This window comes from Astatotilapia calliptera, chromosome 17 (genome assembly GCF_964374335.1).
Source record: "Astatotilapia calliptera chromosome 17, fAstCal68.1, whole genome shotgun sequence".
NCBI lineage: Eukaryota > Metazoa > Chordata > Actinopteri > Cichliformes > Cichlidae > Astatotilapia > Astatotilapia calliptera.
Window position 1 is genome coordinate 37,084,413 of NC_137438.1, and position 24,169 is coordinate 37,108,581.

At 40.3% G+C, this 24,169-nt stretch overlaps 1 protein-coding gene and 1 long non-coding RNA gene across 2 annotated transcripts; both read left to right on the forward strand.

Annotated features, from left to right (window-relative positions):
- The first annotated feature begins 40 nt into the window (after positions 1-40).
- Positions 41-13,421, forward strand: etnk1 (ethanolamine kinase 1). Its single transcript, XM_026146827.2, has 8 exons — positions 41-358; positions 1,932-2,191; positions 2,835-2,975; positions 5,179-5,321; positions 9,357-9,440; positions 9,542-9,702; positions 10,749-10,822; positions 11,057-13,421. The coding sequence occupies exons 1-8, from the start codon at positions 212-214 to the stop codon at positions 11,127-11,129; spliced, it is 1,083 nt and encodes a 360-aa protein (XP_026002612.1). The 5' UTR covers positions 41-211; the 3' UTR covers positions 11,130-13,421.
- A 4,498-nt stretch (positions 13,422-17,919) lies between these two features.
- Positions 17,920-22,954, forward strand: LOC145421482 (uncharacterized). Its single transcript, XR_013902850.1, has 2 exons — positions 17,920-20,446; positions 20,583-22,954. It is a non-coding gene; the product is annotated as an uncharacterized LOC145421482 (long non-coding RNA).
- The last annotated feature ends 1,215 nt before the right edge of the window (positions 22,955-24,169 follow it).

The window sequence follows — 24,169 nt, forward strand, 5'->3', positions numbered from 1 at the left end:
ATCAGGAGAACATCTTTTTTCCCCTGGTGGGTGGGGCTTTTTGAGAGGCGTTGCCGCACAGCAAGGACTCAGGGATTATATACCCTGTGCTGGTCTTCGAGCAGTTTCATACATTGCGCATTTGGAAGCAGATAGGTGCACTGCAGTTTAAGAACAACAACAAAATAATAATAATAATATTTCAAGTATTTCAACAAATATCGACTCCGCTATGGCTAGCTACATCCATGTTCCCGACGAGGCTCCCGCTGTGCCCAAAATAGATGTGACAGTTGACGAGAACGACTACAGACCTGGTGCACTGAAACTGATGAAGGAGCTGAGACCAAGCTGGAGGCCGTTCGAGATCAAAATGAAGGTGCGGTTTATTTCATTACACGCACTTTCATTTCATGTGAAATATTTACTGATTTTTACCATAGCTTTTAATTCTCCCACATATCAAGTATTTATAACCTTACCGTTTAAAAAAAGGGACGTTAGCTATTAAGGAGTAAACCACTTAAAAACTGTTGCCGATGTTAAATATTTACTGGTGTCGTACATTAACTGTTAACGGTTAAACAGGTGGGATGACTTCATTTTTGTGAGTCGCCACCAAACCACCAAACCAGGAAATGAACGCAGTGAATAGTTGATCTTTAAATTTGTATGTCTTATTGTTTGTTTGGTTTTTTTCGTTACACGACACACGCAAAAAATGAAAAAAAAAAAAGAAAACCGAAAGAAAGAAAGAAATTGCAAGTGTACGTTTATGTAGGGACTGCGCTAAAGAACGATTGATTTGACTGCGCAGATGCGGGCTCATAATATCGCCGACGCTAAACTGTTCGCTAGATGTTCTTGTTGCAAGTAAATGTTCATGCTGCTTATTCTTCCCACACACCCTTATGCAGCACACACTTTTATATTGTCCTCACTCAGTGGATGCTGATGCTACGCTGTGTCAGGGTGTGACCGTCAAACCATATTAACCCGTGACACACATATCTGGCTATATTCGGAACACGTTTTAACCGAACTATTCCAGTTTGCAGTTCAAGACATCAGACAACTGCAGCTTTGTGTTTCAATGGCCTGCACTATTAAAAAGATGCTATGCATAATAAAGTGTCATGACGTGGATATTTTCAGTTTACTATATTTATGATTTCACGAATAAAAGGCAGTCGATTGTTTGTTTTTTAACAGAATGCGTTAACAGTAGTACAGTATTGAAGTATGTATTAAACGTAAGGTTCAGGAAGAAATACTGACTCGAAACGCAACATGACTGTGGGCTATTTACATAAGAGGCTTAATCTAATCTTATGAGAGTGCAAATTGATCTTCCAAAGTTTAACACTTTACGTTACCCTGCAGGATAACAGTGTGACATGTATACATTACAACTATAAACAGACACCCAGAAAGTGGTATTTTCCTTTCTGCGAACAAAGTGGAGGTGTTTGGTAAATAGTGAGAATGAAAGCTTGTCAGGGCGTCTGCTGTTCTTGCCTGTATTATTCATCAATGAGCTCAAAGTGGGGAGTCAGCAAATGCCAGCCATTGCTATCTAATGGAAAATAAAATTCCTGACAGTCCTGTCATTCTCCGTCAATCCTAGATGGAGTAAACAATTAGGGTTGGTATGCTGACCCCTCAACCTTTACAAAAGTGTTCAGAGATTGTAAAGCGAAAATCAGCCAAAATGACACAACCCAAATTTTTGTAGGATTCCGCTTTGTTTTGCAGTATTTTGCCACTTCTGACGCCTCTCAGAACTTATGTAACGCCAAAAAGGTGTGGGCTCTCAGGCTCAGAATTTAAATAGAATCATGTGGACAGTTCCACTTCCTCTAATTGTAGGTGTCAAGTTCAAATTTTGAAGAATGGGACAGATGAAATCCCACTGATTAATCTGTCCTCTGCTCTTGTCTTCCCCTCTGCAGTTTTTCACAGATGGAATAACCAATAAACTGCTTGGCTGCTACGTGGGTGCAACCATGCAGGATGTGGTTCTGGTCCGTATTTATGGCAACAAAACAGAACTGCTGATCGATAGGGAAAATGAGGTGAAGGGTTTCAGAGTACTGCATGCACACTGCTGTGCCCCACGCCTTTACTGTACCTTCAACAATGGTCTGTGCTATGAATTTCTGCAAGGAACTGCACTGGAGCCTGAGCACATTCGCAGCCAGCCTGTTTTTAGGTAAAAAAAAAAAAATCTTGCTATGCAAAATGGAGCTTCTACAGTGTCACTTGACTTTGGGTGTTGTATGCTCTACCACCTCACCGTCTACCTGTCTGAGGCTAAAAATAGATTCTGAACAGAGTTGTGCAATACCTGCACCAGTGTTTTGGTTGATTGTATCGGCACATTCTAGGCTCCAAATATTAGCCTTTTAGCTGGATGTAGCTTTTTTTTTTTCTTCCCTTTACAAAAATGACATGAACCATGTGATTGCATGGCTCTCAGTTACAGTCTATAACAACTTGCAGAAAGAGTATGAAGCAGTCAATTCCATTCAGTTAACTGGGAAAAGCCATAAAGACAGCAATTGACTACATCCCAGAAATCAGTTTTTGAGAACAGAATAAGTTCGTTTTCAGTTGTAAGGTTTTTAATTTTTCTTGAAATATACCACGAGTTTAAATAATACACATTAAATGCTGTTAGCTTTAACTTTAATAACTTTTTGAAAGCAGGTTTCTTTTTTTTTAATAATTACTTACTGACAAGACTGCATAATCTGATCCATAATAAAGTTAAAGCAATTCCCCTCCTTTTATAGCCCATTTGTGTGTTGCTGCTTGCTGTTGTAGTTACAGTCTTCTTGTTTTCTACCTTGCAGGCTCATTGCTAGGCAGCTGGCCAGGTACCACGCCATACACGCCCATAATGGCTGGTTACCCCAGTCTGACCTGTGGCTGAAGATGGGCAAGTACTTTACTCTCATCCCCAAATCCTTCAAGGACCCTGAGCAGAATGCCAGGTGAGACCACATAGATCAGACTTAGTCTGCCAGATCTGTTAGAGAGCTGGTTAGTACTCAGGTTCTCATATGTCTCAAAGCCCAGTTGAGTTTCACTTCTACTGTCTAAAGAAGTGAAATGCATTTCATATATTGTTCAGCTCGCTTACACTATGTATATGTCCCTTTTTTCACACATGACTTCAATTGACTGTTTCATACAGGATCAAGAATCAAGAGTTGGCATTGTAAGAAAAGTGGTTATGTAATGTTTATTACTACTATTATGTTTAGGTTTTGGTATTTTTAAAGACTTTATTAAGTTCTGAAAATGAATTTGCCACGCCTTTTTATCAGCATGGCGTGATATGACCTCATAGCTTTATCTGTGAGTCACATGATCCCTCAGGTTTTAAAGACAAAACACAGGGATATTTATCAGGCGATCGTATCTGGGGAAGTATGTCAAGTCCTTTGCATAGTTTCAGGACATTTGTTTTGCATTCCCAAGAGACTATGCACGTCTTTCCCTAAGTTTTGCTACATCAATGACCAGCAACCTAGAATAGTAAAGTAGCTCATTTATGGCTTAAAAAAAGAGGGGCTGCGTAACATAAAAATGAGTTATGATTACAGTGTCTCCCTCACGTGCTTTTGCCGTTTTGTCTAACAGTAATAGCTGCCTTCAAATCTACTGGCACTTAAAATGAATCCAAAACAAACATTTGCTTTATATGCTGTTCCATGCAGGTCAAGCAAATATTAATACTGTAAGAAATACTATTAAGTTGAGTCAGAGTGTAAGAGGCGTGGCATCTCGAGTCTTGTTTACTGAAGTGTCCGAATGTTTAATGAGCACGGACACTGAATACTCTTCTTTCCAATTTCTTGCCACATTCTACAAGTAACAAAGAAAAGGAATTCATTTAACACGAGTCTTTTAAGAATCCAATCCAAACAGGAAGTACAGAGCAAAACTCTCTTCCAGTGAGTGTTGTGGGAACAGTGTCTATTTTCTGTTCCTGGTGTTCACGATTTGTGCTTACTGCAGTTTAAGCAGTGATGCCACTGATAAAAGGTTCTAATGTAACGCTATTAGTTGTAAAGATGCTCTTAATACAACAACTGATAGTTTTAATCTCTGATTTTTATTTCTTTTTTAATTCCTGTAGTGATACTTAGCCACCTTCTTTATTTGTTTTCTGCTCAGTTTCGTTTTGTCATTCTGGGCTTTACTGACAAGTGTGATATACGTATTTGCATTTAAATTAACAATACACTACAAAAATAGACTACTTGTACCTATTTGCACCTCATAAAGTGCCACATTTGATTTTCTTGCCTTCTAGTGCCTGTTGTTCTGTTCCTGTTTTCTCCCATACTTCTGTTTCTACCTCTACTTTCAGGTTCCCCATACTGACTTATCTATCTCCATCTCCCATTGAATACTGCTCAAAAAAGTAACACTTTTCAATCAGAGTACAACATCAAGTCAGTTAAACTTCTGGGATGTTGATCTGGTCAGTTAAGTAGCAGAGGTGGCTGTTAAGCAGTCTCAGCTGCTTTGCTGTGAAAGAAATGAACAAAAGAGGGACTGACTGTTTTTGTTGTTTGTTTGTTTTCACTAGTTTTATGTTTGGCTAGGGTTAGCGTCACTACTGCTATCATGAGGTGATGCCTGGACCGTACAGGGGTTGCACAGGTAGTCCAGCTCCTCCAGGATGGCACATTAATATGTGTCATTACCTGAAGGTTTGGTGTGTCTCTCAGCACCGTCTCAAGAGCATGAAGGAGATTCTGTGAGAGCTGGAGAGGGCCATAGAAAGTCCTTAACCCATCAGCAGGACTGGTATTTGCTCCTTTGTGGAAGTAGGAGCAGGATGAGCACTACCAGAACTCTACAAAAAAACCTGAGGTCCTAAAGTCCTTTAGTGGACTCTATGCTCACTGCCCAGCGCCGTGGAGCCCGACTGGCAATTGTATTAGAATACCAGAATTGGCTAGGCAGCAGCACCCTGAAAGCCATTAGGTAGCGAGACAAAGTCCTTGGACCTCACTCAATAGATTAACTCTTTTGTTTTTAACGTGCTACCCAGTTCGTATCAGTATAGATATAAGCCCCCCCCTCCTCTAAATTGAGATCTGATCTGTGTCCTTTAATTTTTTTTTTGAGCAGTCTATGAATAACTTTGTAACCAACTTGTAAACTCTCTGCCTCTTTCAGGTTGAGCAGGGAGGTTCCCAGCGCACGGAGCCTCAGAGAAGAGCTGTTGTGGCTCCAGCAGAGCTTGTCTGTGCTCGGCTCCCCCGTCGTTCTCTGCCACAACGACCTTCTCTGCAAAAACATCATCTATAACCAGAAGGAAGGTGAGTATGACGGGGTGTAGTCGCATACTTTTCTGTGTGACTGAGTGCGAACTACACTGCTCCCTGTACCCAGATATGATTGCATTAATTAGATGATTTCAACCCTATATGTCATATGCTACACTCATTGTCAGTGTTTGCATTGGACGGTAGCTGTAGAATAAGAACGGTCAGACAAGACAATCTGTGAGTTTATTTATTTATATAGTACATTTAATTACAACAGGAACGTTGACCAAAGTGCTGTACAAGAATACAAAATACCTAGTAAAAAGTCATGGCTGTTAGGGTAAAAAGTTGTGCAAAGAGAAAAGCCTTGACTCATGGATTTATTCTGTTTTCTAAATTTGTCTAATCTGTCGTTCTAATTCTGTGTTGAAAATACAATTAGAAATGTTATCAGCTTGAAAAAGCAGCATCATTGCATCATGCTACATACATAGTCTGTGTTACTGGCAGCATATGTTTTTGGTGCTATGTTGCCATTTTTGTTGGTGTGAATGTGAAGCAAACAGTCTTCGGGTAAACTTACTTGTGCACTGAGCTACTGCAATTATACCAGCCTATGAATCCAGTGGATTTATGTATGTGGGAGGGGGGTTGTTTAAGAGCTGTCAGCCCCCTCGTCAGTGTGTGACGAGGGGCGAGACCCTTCTTACAGCTCCTTGTGTCTAGCCTTTCTCCCTCAGGAATAACAGCAGAGGCTGTGGCTGCCCCACCCTGCCCCAGGGAGGCAATGGAGAGAGACAGACCTCACACACGGTCGGCTCTGAGGGCCCTCGCATACTCTGCCCACTCCTCAGACTAATCTGGATGAGTTCATGGCAGCAGTAGGAGCCAACTATCTAAACTATCTACCTGTCACCTTCCTTTTGCTACTTGGCCAACAGTTGTCCATCTGACAAACTATTGTTCCTACAGTACTGGTTATTACACACCCGTTTTTATAGGTGTCTTTGCTGTAAGTAACTCTGAGCACCACTCAAATGGCAAAATTTTAAAGCTGCTTTCTGCTTCTCTTCACAGTTTTTTTTTTTTTTTTTTTTTTTTTGTCACTATTAATCACTAGAAAGAAAAGGACGTGGTGATACAGTATTCTGTTTTTTTTTTCTGTAAACTAACCCCATGATAAGATCCACACTGAATCCAGGTACAGCTAAAGGTCCATGTTTTGGGATTATTTCATGTGTAATATAGCACAGTGGATTTAAAATGAAGCCCTCAAATGTGGTTCAAGTCTAGACCAACTTTTGTTCATGAGAAATACAGTATGAGTTAAGGTGTTGTTGGCATTTACTACCTAGTTACTTCATTTTTAACAATACATTTCTCACAAATTGCTCTAATAGATGCTCCTAATTGCACTAAATGTGTGTTCATTGGCTGGTCATGTCAACAAATTCACTATTTTACTCTTGTGACTGAAAACAATTTAAAGAAAACCACTGAGACTTATTTGAAATGGGTAAAGAATTGTAGCAATTTTTGGAGGTCTGGCTTAAAAAGTCAAAAAATAACAATGTGTAAGTCATTCTTAGTAATTGTCTTTTCATGGGAATAGTTGACAGTAACAATAAAGAATATAATCTAACTTTCAATAAAAAGATATAACTATAAAGCTTGTGAAAAAACATTTTGCCAGGGCGCGCCTAAAAAAAACTCCTGCATACAAATATATTTCTGAGAGAGTGTTGCCACTTATAGAACTTGAATAAAATCTGTGTTGCACATCAGGCGAAGGCTGAGCAAGGGAAAAGTTCTGGTGTCACCCGGCTTTGCATGACAATGCAACACTCTTAAATTCCTCCACACAGAAATGCAACATCGCCTGGAGCCTGTACTCTAAAGTTAATTTCTTGTATAGGCATGTAAAAGTTTGGGCACTCAATATGCATGTTTGTGGAATTGCAGAAGCATATTACAATCTTCAATAAGTACTGGATAAAAAGATCTAGTGTAATTGTATCTCCCTCAAACATCCAAACAGAACTAAACCACACGTACAAATGACAACTGTAATGGAATGACACCACAATAAACTCTGGGCCTTTCAGCTCCAAGCAAACTTTATTGTATTTCTGGCTGCGCCCACTCAGTTGTCTAAGGTGTCGTTTTTGTAAATGCAGTTGCTGTCTTATAGTGCACTTACACCCTTTTGTTGAGTTGGCATAAAAAGAAACTGAATGACTTCCATGCCACTTCCTGTCACTTCTGTTCAGCTGTAGCTGCTGACTTGAAACCACTTGTCTGCTAACGTGACAGCAGAAAAGCTACCACTTCCTGCATTGATAAACAAAAGAGCTGGAAGCGGTCATCTTTTTTCTTTTTTCTTTTTTTTTTTTTTTTTAAGCTGTCGCACACTTATAACAAAGGCTGTATTACATTTTCCTGCTTGTTCCTGTCTCTCGGTCCCAGTCACAGGATCTTTTACTCTCCCCACTCCTCTAACTGTTGCTCAGATTTTTCTTTTTCAAAAAAACCAAATCTCTTGACTCTGGCCCAAAGCCCTGTAAGTCTGCAGCTCAGCAGCTAACAGCAAGCCTCTCAGAGCTACTTTGCAGAAGCAGTAGTGATGTTAGGCTATTGGATATTCAGCGGACCAATAGGAAGGGAGTGATGAAGGGGAGTGTTAAGTCAAGGGGTGGTGGTTAGGCTTGATGGAATGGGTGTGAAAGAATGGCTAAAAGACAACTGTGTCAGTGAGAGTGAGCATGTGTGAAAGATGTTTGCCCCAACCTTTTCATCTGCTGCACAGGGGGGCTATAGCCACTGCCCGGAGGTGTTCAGTTGTGTCCCGCTAGGACCCACACGCCGGCTGGTAACCCACCTCAAAGTGTCTTTCTTTGTAGTCCAGCACCAACTCAAAATCTAATGTTCCATACACTAGGGTAAAGAAGCTAGCTAAAGCCAAAAATAATTAGTAGAGTAGAGACATTTAATTAAAAGTACTGTTAAAAAAAAAAATCTGTATTTGTTAATGTCTCTGTAACAACTGGGCTTGTGAAAGTAAGTGTTTGCATTTTGACTTTGACTGGATGCTTCTCTCTTTGTTCATTGTCTGTGCAGTGAAATCACATTTTCAGCAACCTGCAGATGCACTCACGCAGCACCATATTCTTTGAATTTTACCTTCCATGCTCTTACATCAGATTCCAAATGACAGTAAATATAAGTGCATATATTTTGCAAACCTGGCCTGAAACTGGTGCCTACATTAGCGGCTGTGTGGGATTTTGTGTGTGCACTTATGGGCATGTGTGTGTGACTCATACACATCACGAGAATTTGTCTGAAGCTCTCAGTTAAGCTGAGAGTTGTTGCTCCTGTTTGTCTTCAGCCATCATCACTGCTGGTGCGTAGTTTCTTAGAACTTGTAAGTTGACTTGTGCTTGTAAGTACGTGGAACTTGAACTTTCTGAGAGCATGGATCAAATAGTGTGGTTGCTGTACATTTGCTTTGGCTGCTCACCGGCTACTTATTTCACGTGTGTGAAATGTCTCTCTTCTTTGTATCTCTTTGTATTTTATTATCTTCCTCCTTTTGTTCCCTGTGCCCCGTTTTCCTTGTTTCTGTCTTCAAAGCATAACATTGACTTGGCCATTTTCCTTTTACTCTGTGTTTGTGTCCAAAACAAATGTTCTCTGAGAAGCAGGCTCTGCTCCTTTTCCTTTACCATTTGCACATGTTTCACGTATTACAGCATGCTCTGTACTCTTTGATTTCTGCTAATATGTTCCAGCTGCCTTAAGATTTATAACTCAGCTTTCAAATGAACACAGACATGCACATCTTGATGTTTGTTTCATCAAAATTGTCTGTTCCTCAACACTTCTGCTACATTCAAAATGCAAACTCTTACTCATCAGCCCTTAAAACTAGCTCAGTAACCGTGCCAGTCCAGTTAGGAAGTCAGAAAGATAGGAAATTACATGAAAAACCTTGACATTCTGAGTTATCAAAGGGAAATGCAACATAATCATTGTAATGTCTGCCTCCTCGTGTCTTTGTCTAAATGATGACGCTTCTGTTCCCAGGGAATGTAAAGTTCATTGACTACGAGTACACTGGGTACAATTACCAAGCCTATGACATTGGGAACCATTTCAATGAGTTTGCTGGTAAGTGTAACTCAAACCACTCACATATGTGAAAGTAATTTGTGTTTGCTGCTTTGCTATGGTATAGATGCACAATATTTACTATTATTTCTGTTTTATAGGCCTGAATGAAGTGGACTATAGTCACTACCCTGGGCAGGACTTTCAGCTTCAGTGGCTGCATTCTTATCTCGAAGCCTATAAGGAACACAAAGGCCAAGGTAGTGCAGTCACTGACAGAGAAGTGGAGAGCCTCTATGTCCAAGTCAACCAGTTTGCCCTGGTAAGTATTTGTAGTTGGTCCAGCGTCATCTACTCAATAATGGATGGATTGGTAGTTGGATGTGAAGTGAACACAACAGACACAGCCTGGCTTCAGTAAAATAATCATTTTAAGCCGAATGTTTGCACTGTTACAGTAAAGCTGCACCTGGTCTACAGTTTATCAGACCAAGCTGCATTTATTTTATTTTTTTATTTTAGCCTTTCTGGATTAAGTATTTGAGCTACCGTATCACCAGCTTACTATAAATCTGGTATATTAGTGTTACTGTGAGGGATTGGCCACAAAGGTGCACTTTATATTGTGTCTCTCATCAAATGTTGTTTATCACAAAACAAACTCTATTAAGAACTCCAACAGTATTCTAGTAATGGTGTCGATCACCCACATTTATTTTGTGTGACTAAACGCACATGTGCTTTGGAGAAAATAATAGGAACCGCCTGCAAAGCAAACTTGTCACTTGAAGTCTTGAACTAGTACAAATATTTACTCTGTAGTTTTAAAAAGATAAAATAGTTACCTGAACAGACAAATGTTACTTCTGTATAATTCAGCCTTTCCCCCAAAATGGTCAAAAATAAAGCATTAACATTAGACATTGACCAAGTACAGTGAGGTCCTTAGGGCTTGTTCTGAATGATTCTCCACACTGTAAGCTGTTGGGTCAGAGTGGTGCATGTTATACAGATCACACAGACATAAACTACCTGCTCTGAATATGAGAGAAGGATGACTGACACACTCACTAATCTAGCCACCACATGGGTAACAATAACTAAAGATAACTTGCAGCCTTGGTGAGACTCGCCGTTGTCCCATGAGACAGATTCTGCCTTGTTTACTCTAAAGAGGAATAGAGGGCAGTGTGGAGGATGGGCAACTGAAACAATTGTATTTCTGTGTGAGCTGTTTGTAATTGCTGCCATAGGGCCTCTAGTTTTATACGTACTTGTGTGTGTCATGTTCGATAATTGGAAATGACATGTACTTTTAGACTGTGAGCACACGGTGAACCTTTCTCTCTCTGTCTCCTTTTTGCCAAGGCTTCTCATTTTTTCTGGGGTCTCTGGGCTCTGATTCAGGCCAGATTCTCCACCATCGACTTTGACTTCTTGGGGTAAGTTGCCATCTTTAAATAATCTAGCGAGCACACTTTTCTTTGAGCCGTTATATCTTGGTGTGGCAAGCACAATTTAGTAACTTAATCACGTTTAAGAACAAAATGTTAAGCATCCACATGGATATTTTAGGATGTTCTGTTATTTTTGCACTGGCATTTCGTGGTAACATGTCACGTACATATTTATCTCACTGCTGGCACTGCTGCTGTGTGTCTCTACTTTACAATCAGATATGCAGTCCTGCGGTTTAACCAGTATTTCAAGATGAAACCAGAAGCGGCTGCACTAAAATTACCAGAATAAAAGCCCGCACCTCCCTCATCATCATCTCCTCTTCGTCCTCAAACCTGCTCTGCACCTCACACGATGACCTCAGAGTGCCCTCTAGAGGTCCCTGTTGAGAAGAAGCCAGACTCTGAGTCCAGTTTAGTTTCTGAAGATCCCCTCTAAAGTCCACATCCATAAAGACTGAACGGGCAATGATAAACACTGTTAATCAGGATAAAGCCCATACTTTCAACATGGGTGTGTGAAGGACCAATTTTAAGATCCGCTATAATGTGAAGTCCACTTGGTTAAATTTATTTTCATTATCAATTCAGTTGATATTTGCATATCAGCTTATTGTATTTATAAGCAGCTCTTCAGATGGCTCAGCTCTGTCTAAGGCAGAGAAGAAGCATCATGTGAGCACATACATGGCAACTACCAGCATTATTTTTTTTTTTTTTTGTCTTTCTTTAAAAGTTGTCCAGACATTAATCTGACTGCCTAGACACCTTCCTAATATCACATTCATGGGTAAACCCCCTCAGAACCAGCCAAGTCATAGACCACATTTATGACAACGGGCAAATAAAGCCTGCTTTATTTGCCAAGGAGCCAAGATAAATGGTAGAAAATGCTAACATGGAAAGGCCAGTCCTGTCTTTCAGTCCCATGTGATAGGAGCCACGCCACACCAAAAACACTTGAGGTCTGTCTTGTGATTCTTGTTTTCACCCCCACCCCCTACATTTCCTGTCCATGCATGGGTGGTGCCTAAGAATAGCCATGTAGTAAATGTTTTACTTTGTAAAGGTAGAAAAGGGGGTTTTAGGGGAGCAGCTTGTGTTTGCCTCCAAAATCTTCCTTAAATGAAATGGTTGTAGATCATTGAAAAGCCATTTGGTTTGACAGTAGTTCTCACTGTACTTCTAGTTTTGTTACTTTTGACACTTTTGTTAACTTAACACAAAGATACATTTTACTGTAATTTTTACATTCCGCACTTGTAGTACTAGATTGTAAAATTGGTGGATTTCACGTGGTAAGTTAGCAGCGTCCATCCTGATAGGGAAGGATTTGGAGTCTTCGTCAATATTATGAATCACTTTTGTCCTAAAGCTCCAAGGACTAAGCATTTTGTGAACACGTTCTCATTTAGAGGTGTGTGTGACGTGGCCTTGCTGGCTGTCAGATTTTTGAAGCAGAGTTGGCATTTATCATGTTAAATGATGGATGTTAAATGGTATGGAAAAGTGGAATTCTGGTAAAAGAAAGTCAAAATGATTATCTCAGGCTGCCAGTGGAACTTGAAGATAATTTTTATCAGCAATAACTATTGAAGTTGGTAAAGAACTCTTTAAACAAACTGTTTTTAAAAGAATCTTTTAGGAACTTTTATGAAAACTAAGAAAGCGTAGCTCTCGGTGATTTAACAAGCAGACACCAAAGTGCTGATCGCCGTAAACACTTGCAAGAAAAATGTTTAGAAGAACCTAAGCGTTTCAGATCCTCACACTGCTTAAATGTGACCATGACCCAGCAACTCTTGCAACTGGTTTTTGTTTAGTCCAAAACAAAATCACACGTTTGCAGAGCTCGGTGAAAGCAGTTATTGACACAAAGTTGTCCACTCATACTCATGCAGTTATAAATACATATAGAAGTGTCAGTCTGCCTTTGTGCCTTTTTTTTTTTTTAAAGTCTTATTTTTCACTCAAAGCAATGAACTTAAGGATTATTACTCTTCTGTTTTTAATTAAGTGTTGCTTTTTTATGCTGGAGGATTAAGATGGATAGATAATAAAATTCTCCTGTTGGACCTAGGGTAAATTAGAAATTCTTGTCTTTTAACCTGTGACTTATAAACCCAACCATCTACTTGGTGGTAAAGGGTTTTTAATTTGCTGGTTTGGATTGTGCTGAGAGAACATTTCTAAAGGGTCTCTCGGAAAGTTGTTTGGAGTATTAAGATAGTAGACAAGACTAAGTGTACAAAAAATCCATCTGAATAATTAAACTGGATGAGTGCATTTTCACTGTATATCGAGTAATCTCTCTAGTCTTTTAACTTGAACCACTACATCTTAGAAATGCATTTATATTTAACATTATTGGAGGGGGAAAGGTTAAACTCTGGCCACTGTAGCATATGTTTATATGTATAACTAACGTAATGATAGCTTTTTTTTTTCTCATGTGAATATGTGTACATAGAGGGAGGTTTTTTTTTTTTTTCTAAGAAATGAATTAAGGTGGAAAAACTGCTCAATGTAAAGAGTGAAACTGGAAAAACTAAATATGCTTAAAAATAAAGTATATTTACATTTATGTCTGCTTTTGTCTTTTTTTTCTCCCCCTGTGGCTTTAATATTGGACTGGGGGGGGTATATAGCAGGTGTCACTGAATTTTCATTTAAAAGTTCATTTTAATTGAAATCTTACAATTTTGACCTTCCCCTTTCTTATGGGTCATATAGAGTGAAACAGCGCTGCTCTACAAACGGTAAGGGAATGTCAGTTAGCCGGACACACTGAGAAAATGCTGGAAAGGTTTTTTGTTTGTTTTTTTCCTGAAAAGTTGCTTCTCTTTATTTGGTCGTAACGTTTTCAGGGGGAGAAACATTTGGTCATTCATCCAAGTGACATCAAGCGCTAGCATTTCCAGCACCGGTAATCATTAATTTTGCAGTTTTAATCCCTACTTGCATTTTATTTGCCCCAAAAACAGTTATGTACAAAACGACGGAGAACAGGACAGGTCCGTACAAAGACAGACTTGACAAAAAGACAAAGAAAAAAGTACGAGTTAAAAATCAAAGGAGTGAAAGAGTCAGACCCATACGAGCATACAGAGTGGAGTAAGGACGTTAGCGTGCTGCCCAACTTTCATCACGCACATATTTATTATTATATGGTCCTAAGTGTGAGTGCATACACTCAAAAAATGTTTAGTAACTTCAGATCCCTGCAACAAGCCCGGGTCCAGTTTACTTTGGTGATTTGGACTATTCCATTTCACAGCTGTTGTTACTTTTTTTTTTTTGGTCCTTTGCATTGGCCTGTACAGGAGACGATCTATTTGTCGTTTCAGGTTGTAGTATAACACAACATTTTCAGATCCTTTTTTTTTTTTTTTTTTGTCCCATTTGGATCTTTAGCCATCAGAATTGTTGTCTTAAGGCCAAGAAACATGCCAAGCGGATTTATTTTACCAAGTGGATCATCATGGCCTTGCCATATTGGTCCATTTGATTGACCTTTATTATAATTATGTATTTATTTTATTTTCAGTTGCTACAAATGGGACAGACATGACTGGGGGATAGGACAGGGAGAAAGAATGAAAGAAAGAGAGGGAGAGAAAGAAAACCAGAGGGGAGAAGAGACGGTGAGAAGGGGGAAAGGAAAAACAAACAAACACCTGGATCACCTGTATGGAGAAAAAAAAAACAAGAGAAAGCAAACAAAAAAGAGCAACATAAATACAGCACCATCACAATAAACTAGCTAACAGTAGATACTAAATAATAAACGATATTGTGCAGCATGCAAGATAGACAGCGCACAATGTGCTTTGAGGCAGCAGCCAAGAAAGCTGTAGTCCGCGTCTGTGAACACCCGTGTGTACACCTGTGTGCACACCTGTGTGGATCAGCATGCTTGTATTCCAAAGGTTTCTCCATGTAACGATCTGCTAGGGAGTGTGGGGAGCCACAGCCCCGTCCCCCAGGGCACGAAGCAGGTATGGAGGCGATCCAGGCCCCAGACATCCAGAGGCCCCAGAGTACGAGGAGGACCACCAAAGGGGGGGGGGAACCGTGCCACCCTCCTGGGAAGAGCTGAGTAGAGCCCCAAACGAGAGGTCACCCAGCAGCTACGGAGCAGAGGCCAGAGGGGGTTGCAGTGGCGTGCCCGCAGGCTCTGCCGGCAGCCAGCTGTGCCAGAGAAGACCGAGCTTCAGGCCCATCGTGTCATCTGAACATTTTCAGATCTAATAGAAATAAAATAAGTGTTTCGTAATTCATTCCATTCATTGTCTTTATTTATAACTGGCAGTATTGTTTCATTCTATTATAGATTCTTACAAGATAGAGGCAAAATTGTATTCCATTATGCTTTATTAGCTGCTTCGGTGAAAAACAAATCAACAATGCAAAAAAAAAAACCCCACTGGAAAACAGTTATTCATCACTTGATTGCTTCAGTGGATCTGCGCTCGACAGTGCAGCCTGGGCGGAGTAGTCGAACGCAGATCCACTGAGCTCTCAACACAGACAGCATCGTCAGAAGAAAAGTTGATAAAATAAATTAAAAATTTAGTATTGTTCGATACATATGCGTACCGAACCGAAAGCACTGTATCGAACGGTTCAATACCGATACGAGTATCGTTGCACACCTACAAAACACATCACCTTTATCAGTGATGCATTTTGATTCACTTGGATTTCACTTGGTTCTCTGTGTGTAAAAACAAACCAAACCACATGGAAAAGCTACCGCTGATTTGGGCCAGAGTAAACAAACTATAGGTGTGAAAACACTCTCAGACTTTCCAGGAGCCCTGGACAGTCAGACCTAGCCTCTGTTTGCAGCGTTCTTTCATGCTCTTAAATACCTCTCCATGGTGGTGTCTCACTCCCTTTTCACTTGTTGGTCTTAAGAGTGAGTGGAGCTTTAATCCATTAGTGTGTACTATGTAGTCCAGGCAACATAATTTCATGTTCATATATTTAAAGATAATATAATATTACTTTGACATTTCTTTTGTCTTGTGCAGAGGTGGAAAAAAATATTTGAAAGCTACTTAAGAGTTGACATAGAGATGTCCACAAGATGGCGACACAACCCACTAAAAGAAAGTAGTACCCACATAGCTCCTCCAGGCTGGCAGAAAGCTCACCACAGGGTACAGAAATAATCCCATTCAGCATTTATTATTTGTGATATTAATGCCTATTAGCATAGATTTCTATATTTAAAACAAAGGCATCTCAGTAATATGTCTTGTGTTGAACATCTACACTCAAATGTGCAGGAAAATAGTACATTTCTTTTTTCTTTTCTTTTTTTTTTATGTCTTTTCCTGTCTGGAAGCACTTGCAATCAAATTTATGATCTGATTGCACTAGTGTGGCAAACACATTTCGCTTTTCCGAGATGTTTTCTATAAGTTCTCTATAGGCTCCTCTTGTTCAGGGTTTATCTGCTTATTTCCTCATTTCAATTTGTGTTATTTCAGTTATTACATTATATGTAGTATATTCTGTGACAATGTCTAAGGTAGGACAGACAGGAGAAAAGGGGGGGGGGGGGCACAGTAAATAGAAATACACAGCGTATCGCCCACTGCCACATCTGTTAGAAGAAAACAAACATTCAACACCTGGAGTGCAAAAATTAAAAGCGCACAGGTGCATAAATTAACGATCTTCTTGTGGTGTGTGTGTATCTGTGTGTGAGATACACACGTGTGTGAGAGAGAAAGATGGAGTATGTTTGTGTCTTTGACATGAAATGTGGGTGGGAAGCTGCAATAACGCCACCTAGGAGCCAGAAGCAGACAGAGATGGATCCGGGAGAACCAGGCCATCCGAAGCCCCAAGAGTACTGAAGACCTCAGGCCACACATCTCAACGATATCTGCGTATCTGCGGGGCATGGAAAGATCAGGGTCCCAGTGTTCTAGGAGCTCAAGAACCACACTGTTTGAATTTGGTCACTCACTTATATACCCACTAATGACACAGAGACACATATATCACACATGCACACACATTGACCCTCCCCTTTGAGGTGCCAGCAAGCAGATGCCCCCCGAATAAGCAGTGAACTGAGACGCTGCCAGAGCATCGCATCAAACCACCTGTAGACCTCCGTACCTGGCAGGGTGTGTGAAACAGGGGTGCAGGAAGATGCTGACCATCCCCACTAAGTAATAGAATTGATCAGTGGGGACCAGAGGGAAACAAATTCATCCAGTTAGTTTTGTGAGGAGGCAGACGTTCTCTCCAGATGGTTTGATCTAGAAGTACATTTCTTTATTGAACAATACATAAAAATGTTTTTGGATTTCCAGTTCATGAGCATAGGCTTCTTAGCGATGCATAAGGCAGTATCTATTTCACATATGTCACCTATAATGCACAGCTTGGGTGAGGTTGGGATGCAATGACTAGACCATGTGGATAGGTAGGGTGTGCAGACCCATATAACATGCATATAGTTGTGAGCAGAGTTGTCTTTGCAATGGGTGCATGTATTTGAGTGTGTGAGACCCATTTGGAACAACCGTTCTCCTATATAGTTTGTTCTGTAGACAATTTTATATTGTAAGTTGTAAGTTGGGGATTTCATTTATTTTGAAGGTGTTCAGACAGTTTTGATCTGGACTGATGGAAAGATCTCGCTCCCAATTTATGGTTGGGAGGGGAAATAATTCATTAGTTTTAAATAAAAGTTAACTTTTTCTTGATCACCATTTGAGGGTACAAATATTTATTTATTTTACCCATGACTGATATTAATCTTTAATAGGGCTGTCAAAATTGAGAGCAAACAAAACAACTGCTATAATGCCCTCTGCTGTCTTAGTTTAATTGGTCACATGACTGCACCGTGTGACTAACATGCGTCATTGTTTTAGAAAGTCTCCGTTTTCGCTGTCCACACTGCGACGTGAAAGCACCGTTTTGAAATATATGCGTTTCGGGAGCGTTTTCAAAACGTTGCGTTTTCCATCAGCGAAAACGCCGTTTCAGTGTGGACAGGAGGCCAAAACGGAGAGAAAACGATGACTTAGCCTAAGTGAGATTGTAAGTAGTGTACTGGTGAAAAAAAGGTGTGATCCCTGACAGTTGGGTGATGTGAACGCCAAGCACCGCAAAGAGCAAAATCATCCATGTATTGTTTAAGAATATCTGCCATCAGTTCAAATAAACATAAGTGAACTTAAATCAACTGAAATTAAGTTCAACATGCACACAGCTACACTGATCTGGTCCTTTTCCCTGAACACCTGTGTTCATCTGCTTAAATAGTTCATTTACGCCTGGACTATTTCATTAGGTAGGTGAGACAAATATTTCTATACTCAAACCTATACTGCTACTCCTTCCTAGCGGTAAAACTCTGCAGTGTATAGTCGATACATATTACAACAAATCCATTTCTCTATAAACACACTCTAAAATCAGCTTTATTAAATTACCAATATTCTCCCCCTTCTTCACCTGGTCACTTCCTGTGACCTCAGATTAGCCAGGAAGCTATAAATACAGGAAGTGAAACTATATTTCCTCTTGTTCCTGGAACACAGGTAGGTAAGGTGAGTTCAAACTAAACCAATTAACAGGTGAAATAAATAACTTTTGTCAGAATTGATTTAAACCAATATGTTATGTTATATAATCTGTAAAAGTGTAAAACATAAACAAACCCAGGATATTAGATGTTTGCCTACTACAGAATACATATGAGATATGGCTAAATCAAAAACAAGAATGTTGACTAATACTACGGACAAATGGTGTTCTCATCCACTTTGTTGCAAACCTCTTTTCCCTGGAACCAACTCCACGTGTGACAAACCTCAGTGTGATCATGTTTAAACTAATTATTGGAGTGTTGAATGTTTCCTAAAGTTCAGTGATAGTTTGAGTACCTAAAATCAAATATGATAACAACAAAAAAACAAAAAGAAAACAGGCTGTGGCTGATTAAACTGGTGTTATTTGATCTATGTAGACATTTCTATTAGTGGGAAAGGAGAGCAAAGTAGAACGAGGAGTTGTCTGTATATACAGATTACCCCAGTTAATACAGCCATGGTGTGGTGTTTTGGTTGTGATAAAGTGGGTCGTTGACATACAGTTTATCGACTGTGATGACAGCTTGGGAGCCTCCTTGGATGAAATTCTTTCGGATCGGGAACTGGGCTCTGCGTCTCTCCAGGATCTCTTTTGGAAACTGGTCGTTCACGCTGAAGTCCATTCCTCTCAGCCATAGCTGGACTGGCCATCGGGCGTACCAGGCATTTGCCTGGTGGGCTGGTGGAGATTTTTCATTTTTATGGGCTGATGGGGTTTTTTTTTTCCTGTTTTTTTTCCCGTAACGGTATAAACTCTGAAAGGTGGTGGATTGGCCAGATGCTGGGAGATGTGTAAAAATAAGTCAGTTGTTTGGTGGTGGCATCGCAGAGCTTCCACAGATTCAGTAACATTAGCAAGTGGTGGAGGCCAGCAGATGCAACACGCTGGCAGGTGGATGACGGAAAGGCAGGAGGAGCAGAGACCCGAGGCGGTGAACTGAACTTCAGGTAAGAAGTTATGACCTGCAGTCTATCTGGGTCAGATATAAACCAAGTTTAGGTGGAGTTTGTTTTCGTTGTGCTGACTTTTTACAGTCAGTTACAATAACTCGTACTGCGTACTAGCTAGCATGACGAAGTTTCTATACAGCTGGGTGGGTGCTATGATGTTACTGATAGTGAACTTTATTCATAAGGTTAATTAATAGAGTTGCCGTCCCGTATCCAGAGAAAATATTATGCGTTTCGTATTGAGCTGAAAAGGAACAGTTTGTCCCGTACTTCAGCTAGAATGGAAAAAGACACAAAGCTGGAGTTATTCTGTGCCTTTACGCTGTCAGCTGCTTCTTCTTCTCTCATTCTCTCCCCTCCCTCTCCTGTTGCTACTTCAATCATGAAACTGATCAATGATCAGCTGATCAGCTTTTGTGTCTTGTTTGTTTATCGCCCACTTTGCACCAGAAAAAGGAAACCAGTGGATGTAGCGCTAAACAACAGCATGATCAGCTGTTAAGCTTGATCAGCTGTTGTTAGAATTTATTTAATTTTACTTTCTAGTATCAGCTGATGTTTGCTGGAGCCACAGCTGTAAAGCTGCTGGTCATGATATCGGTTTGGTTATCTGGTGAGAGGAGGGCACAAAGAAATACTTTTCTTTCTTATTCTCATTTAAAATGTCTCGTTTTTATTAAATAATTATCTGAATCATACAACCAAAGTTTTTATCTGATGTAAAATGTATAGAAATCATACATATACCAACAAGACGGTGTACGTCACTGTCACAACAGCGTCTGTTTTCATTCAAAGGCTTTATGGCTTTTCCTGTAATACCTGGTGGGCCGGTCTCTAGTCAAAATGCCCGGGCCGATATATATATATATTTTTTTTTGTCCCAGTCCAGCCCTGCTCTCTGGCTGTGGCTTTTCACCAGCTCTTTCTGTTTGAAGTGTTCGCAATTGGCCATGATCAGTCTGGGTCGACTTCCCAAATGATGGACATGATGAAAAGTGATGTTTTCAGCAACGGCCTCCGGGAGTTTCAGGTAAGTCTGACTCACCATTGTTTCCGGGTCGTCTTCTGTCTTCTCTGGTAGTTTCTTTGACAGTTTCATTGATTTTTAACATTTTCTTCAGAGAGTCAGACCATTCCCTCTGTGACACACTCTTCACTCTTTGAAGGTGGCGTTTTCAGCACCAAGTGTTTCGACCTGCTGCTGGCTGAACTCCACGGACTCACGCATGCGTGAAAATCTTTATGGAGGATTTCCAAGAGGGCCCGGCATGCATCAAAGCTGGACAGTTTTTGTTTTGTTATTTTAATCTATGGACGCCAAAATATTCACCATGTCGTTGTTTTGTGGTGAAGCTCACTCAGGTTAGTCTCAGGATTGTGTTCTTTTGCTGCTGAAGGGAGTCGGCACCTTGTTACCTGGTTTCCCCATAACAACTTGCTCGCAACACTCGCTAATATGCGGCTGCAAACTGTCCAGGTCTTCTTTGCAGTTGTCCAGAGTGGTGAAGTTGGTTGGAATGTAAGTACAATTCCTATTGTTGTAACCTTAAAAGCTGTCAATGAATAGACTTGGCAGAGAAAAGAAATTATGGTTGAAATGTTCTCAATGACGCACTGTGCTCAGTGTTGCCAAGATTTTGCTGTGTCTCTCATTACAATAGAATAGCTTCTCCTCACTTACCCGTCTCACTTACCTGTCACTTCCTCCAAATGGTGAATTTCTGAGGAAAACACCACATTGAAATAAGCTTTGACTGCTTTGCACCACTGAGCTTTGGGACTGCGGTCTTTTGGCATAGACAGCAGTTGGTTATGCAGCCAATTTTAGTTCTATAATTAATAATGAAATGGACAAAGGATATAACTTATTTAATAAGTGGCTAATTGAACACTATAAGCAGGGATTCTGTGATGCGTTTAGTACTGTGCAGAACTGTAAAGATGAGCAGTGAACACACAAACTTTTAATAGTGCATATGTTTACAGTAACCCAAGAGTTAAATTAGAAACTCAGTCATGCCTCACACCCCAAAACCAAACAAGTAATTTCTTACCATTCTCTTGAAGCAAATCAGGCCTGCCTTTCGTCTCCCTAATGCGAGCACTGTCTTATGCAGTCGAACAATTACAACAGCGCATTATCCAACTCGCTGACTGTAATTCAATTAACTTCCTCCCCCTGGCTTCATCCACCCAGATAATACACACATTAATTAACAACAGAATCCAATATCGCCTGTTCTGCGCCTCCACTTATTTTCATTTCCCATAAAAAGGTCATAGCAGCCACTTCCAGCTGAAGACAATTAGTGTAAGTGCGTAGTAATAGATTACACTTGTATATCACCAAGACCCACGCGTCTGTGACAGGGAGTGGTGAAGTAAGCCTGTTGGTAGTCAGAGGCTATGGCCTGGGAGGAGAGAAATGCTGACACAGCTGTGATGTGCATCCATCAGAGGTGTCATTTCGCCAAACTCATAAAGCCAAATCTCCACGGAGTGGATTTTTAACAACTATTTCATGCTTCAGTTAAATGGAAAAAGTCTGGTTGCTTTCTTCAGCATTTCTCAAGATTAGGGATCGGGAATCGAGAACGGATCCCTGTAGAGAACCAGTTATCACTAGTTAAAATCTTGGGATTGTTAGTCACCTTGCCTATTGATCCAGCTTATAGGTTTCACTTCCACTTGAGCTACAGTCAGCTGATAGTCTGTGTGTTGTAGGAGGAAAACAGTGGTGCAGTCTGGATGTGGAAATGTGATATTTAATGTTTGTATTATTTAAATTTGGTTATACTTCATTTAGATGTATATTTAACTTGACAGTGAAATGGCTTCAAAAACAAGAAAAATAATAGCTATAAAAGCTGCAAGTATTTGTTCTACACTATACATGAAAGTGCAGAATCATATTCAGAAATAACATTAAACAGTAACTTAACAGAGTTCCTTGGATACGCAGTGCTATAATATCTACAGTTAAAATTCCAGATGTTGCATCATCACTATCAACTGATGTTCAAACTGAAATGACTTAAATATTCTGACTTGAATGCCACTGACTTGAACAGTGGCACTCCATCGGGGCAAGCACAGCCATCAATACTTGCCCAATGAAACATCACTTAAAGCCTACTAAGTAAAAGTAACCCCTCTCTTTCCATCTCAAACACAATTCTGTAATAAAGCTTTTCCCATTACCTGTTCAAGTGTGAGCCATTGGAATATGGAACATAGAATCTGTTGTTTTCGTGAGTGTGTCCGTATCCTGCTTACAAACTAGTGGCAAGCAGCCTTTTTTGGAGGGTTTTGGTGCATGTACGTTGTAGACTAGTCTCTGGTCTTTGACAGGAAACTTATGGGAGACTAGTGCACTAGACAAGCTGCTCCTGGCTGTGCTTTTACTGCTCTGAGAACTAGATGTGTGGAAACGTAGGTACCATAGCATTCCAAGTAAAAGGCCCTGCCATGATTCATCATAACCGATAAGTTTTACTGTATGTTAAATAAAACTTTTAATAACTCCTTTAGCACATTATCATGGAATTATGATAGAGAGGGAAACATGTCTAGTTTAACAAACAGGCAAGTTGAACAGGTTCTGGCTCCACCAGTATTTTCAGGTTAACATCTCCAATATATCACTCGGTTGACTGAAGGTTCAAAGTTTACCCAGCTGTTTTGCTAACACACCAACTTAATTTTTGTATTATTTTAAAAGAAAGCATTCTTAGTACCCTGTGTAAACCTGTGAGAAACTAAGTACATCTTTAGTGCTTCTATAAGACTTAAGAGGGCAAGTAGCTAATCAAATGCTCATGATTAACTGATCATTAACAAAATGTACTATCTCTAAAAGCAGATGTTTTGGCAGTTTGTTTGTCTGGAACATTCAGGTGTTTGTTAACTCAATGACACAATTTTCCAAGAACGTCATTTAGCAAATGAAATCTTACAATTCATAACAGTATAGTTAGAAAACCTCTGAACAAGTATATCTGCCCAGCGTTCAAAGCTTGGCTGAAATTGGGCCATACAACAGGACAATGATCCCAAGTGTATCTTTACATTTACAGCAGAATTGTTGAAAAAGAATAGAATCAAGATGCTGCAATGGCCTAATGGCTCTGTGCCCCCCATGTGTACGTGCACACACACACACACACACACACACACACACACACACACACACACACACACACACACACACACACACACCCCCACCCCCCAATGGTTTAAGTCCTATAGGCAGGCTAAGCTCTACTGGGTGGCCAACGCTGACACCTGTAAATTCCAATTAGCCATTGCAGGTGCCAGAGTACAATATAGAAATATGACCAGCTTCCTTTTATATCTGCAGATCAAAAGAAGATGGTACACATTTCACCTCAACCATCTTCTTGAAGATGCCTAAAACAAAGAGACAAGAAAGCAGACACAAAAGCAATCGCACATCAGTGGATTGGTATTGAGGGGCGGGGGGTAGGGTCAGGGCGGTCTCAGTCATCCCTATTCAAAGCAGCAACCTAATTACCAGAGGAGAGGGAAACAGTAATTAGCAGCGAGTCTCACCTCGTTAATCACAAAGGGCTCCTTCGCTCTATTTATATCTGATTAATGGCTTGCTTAAGCATGGCGAGATATTTATGTTTCTGTTAATTGTGTGCAGCTTGTATCCTCCTCTCAGTGCGCTCCTGCGTGTTCACACCCCAACAGCTACACACACTGACACACCTCCACTACACCTACCACA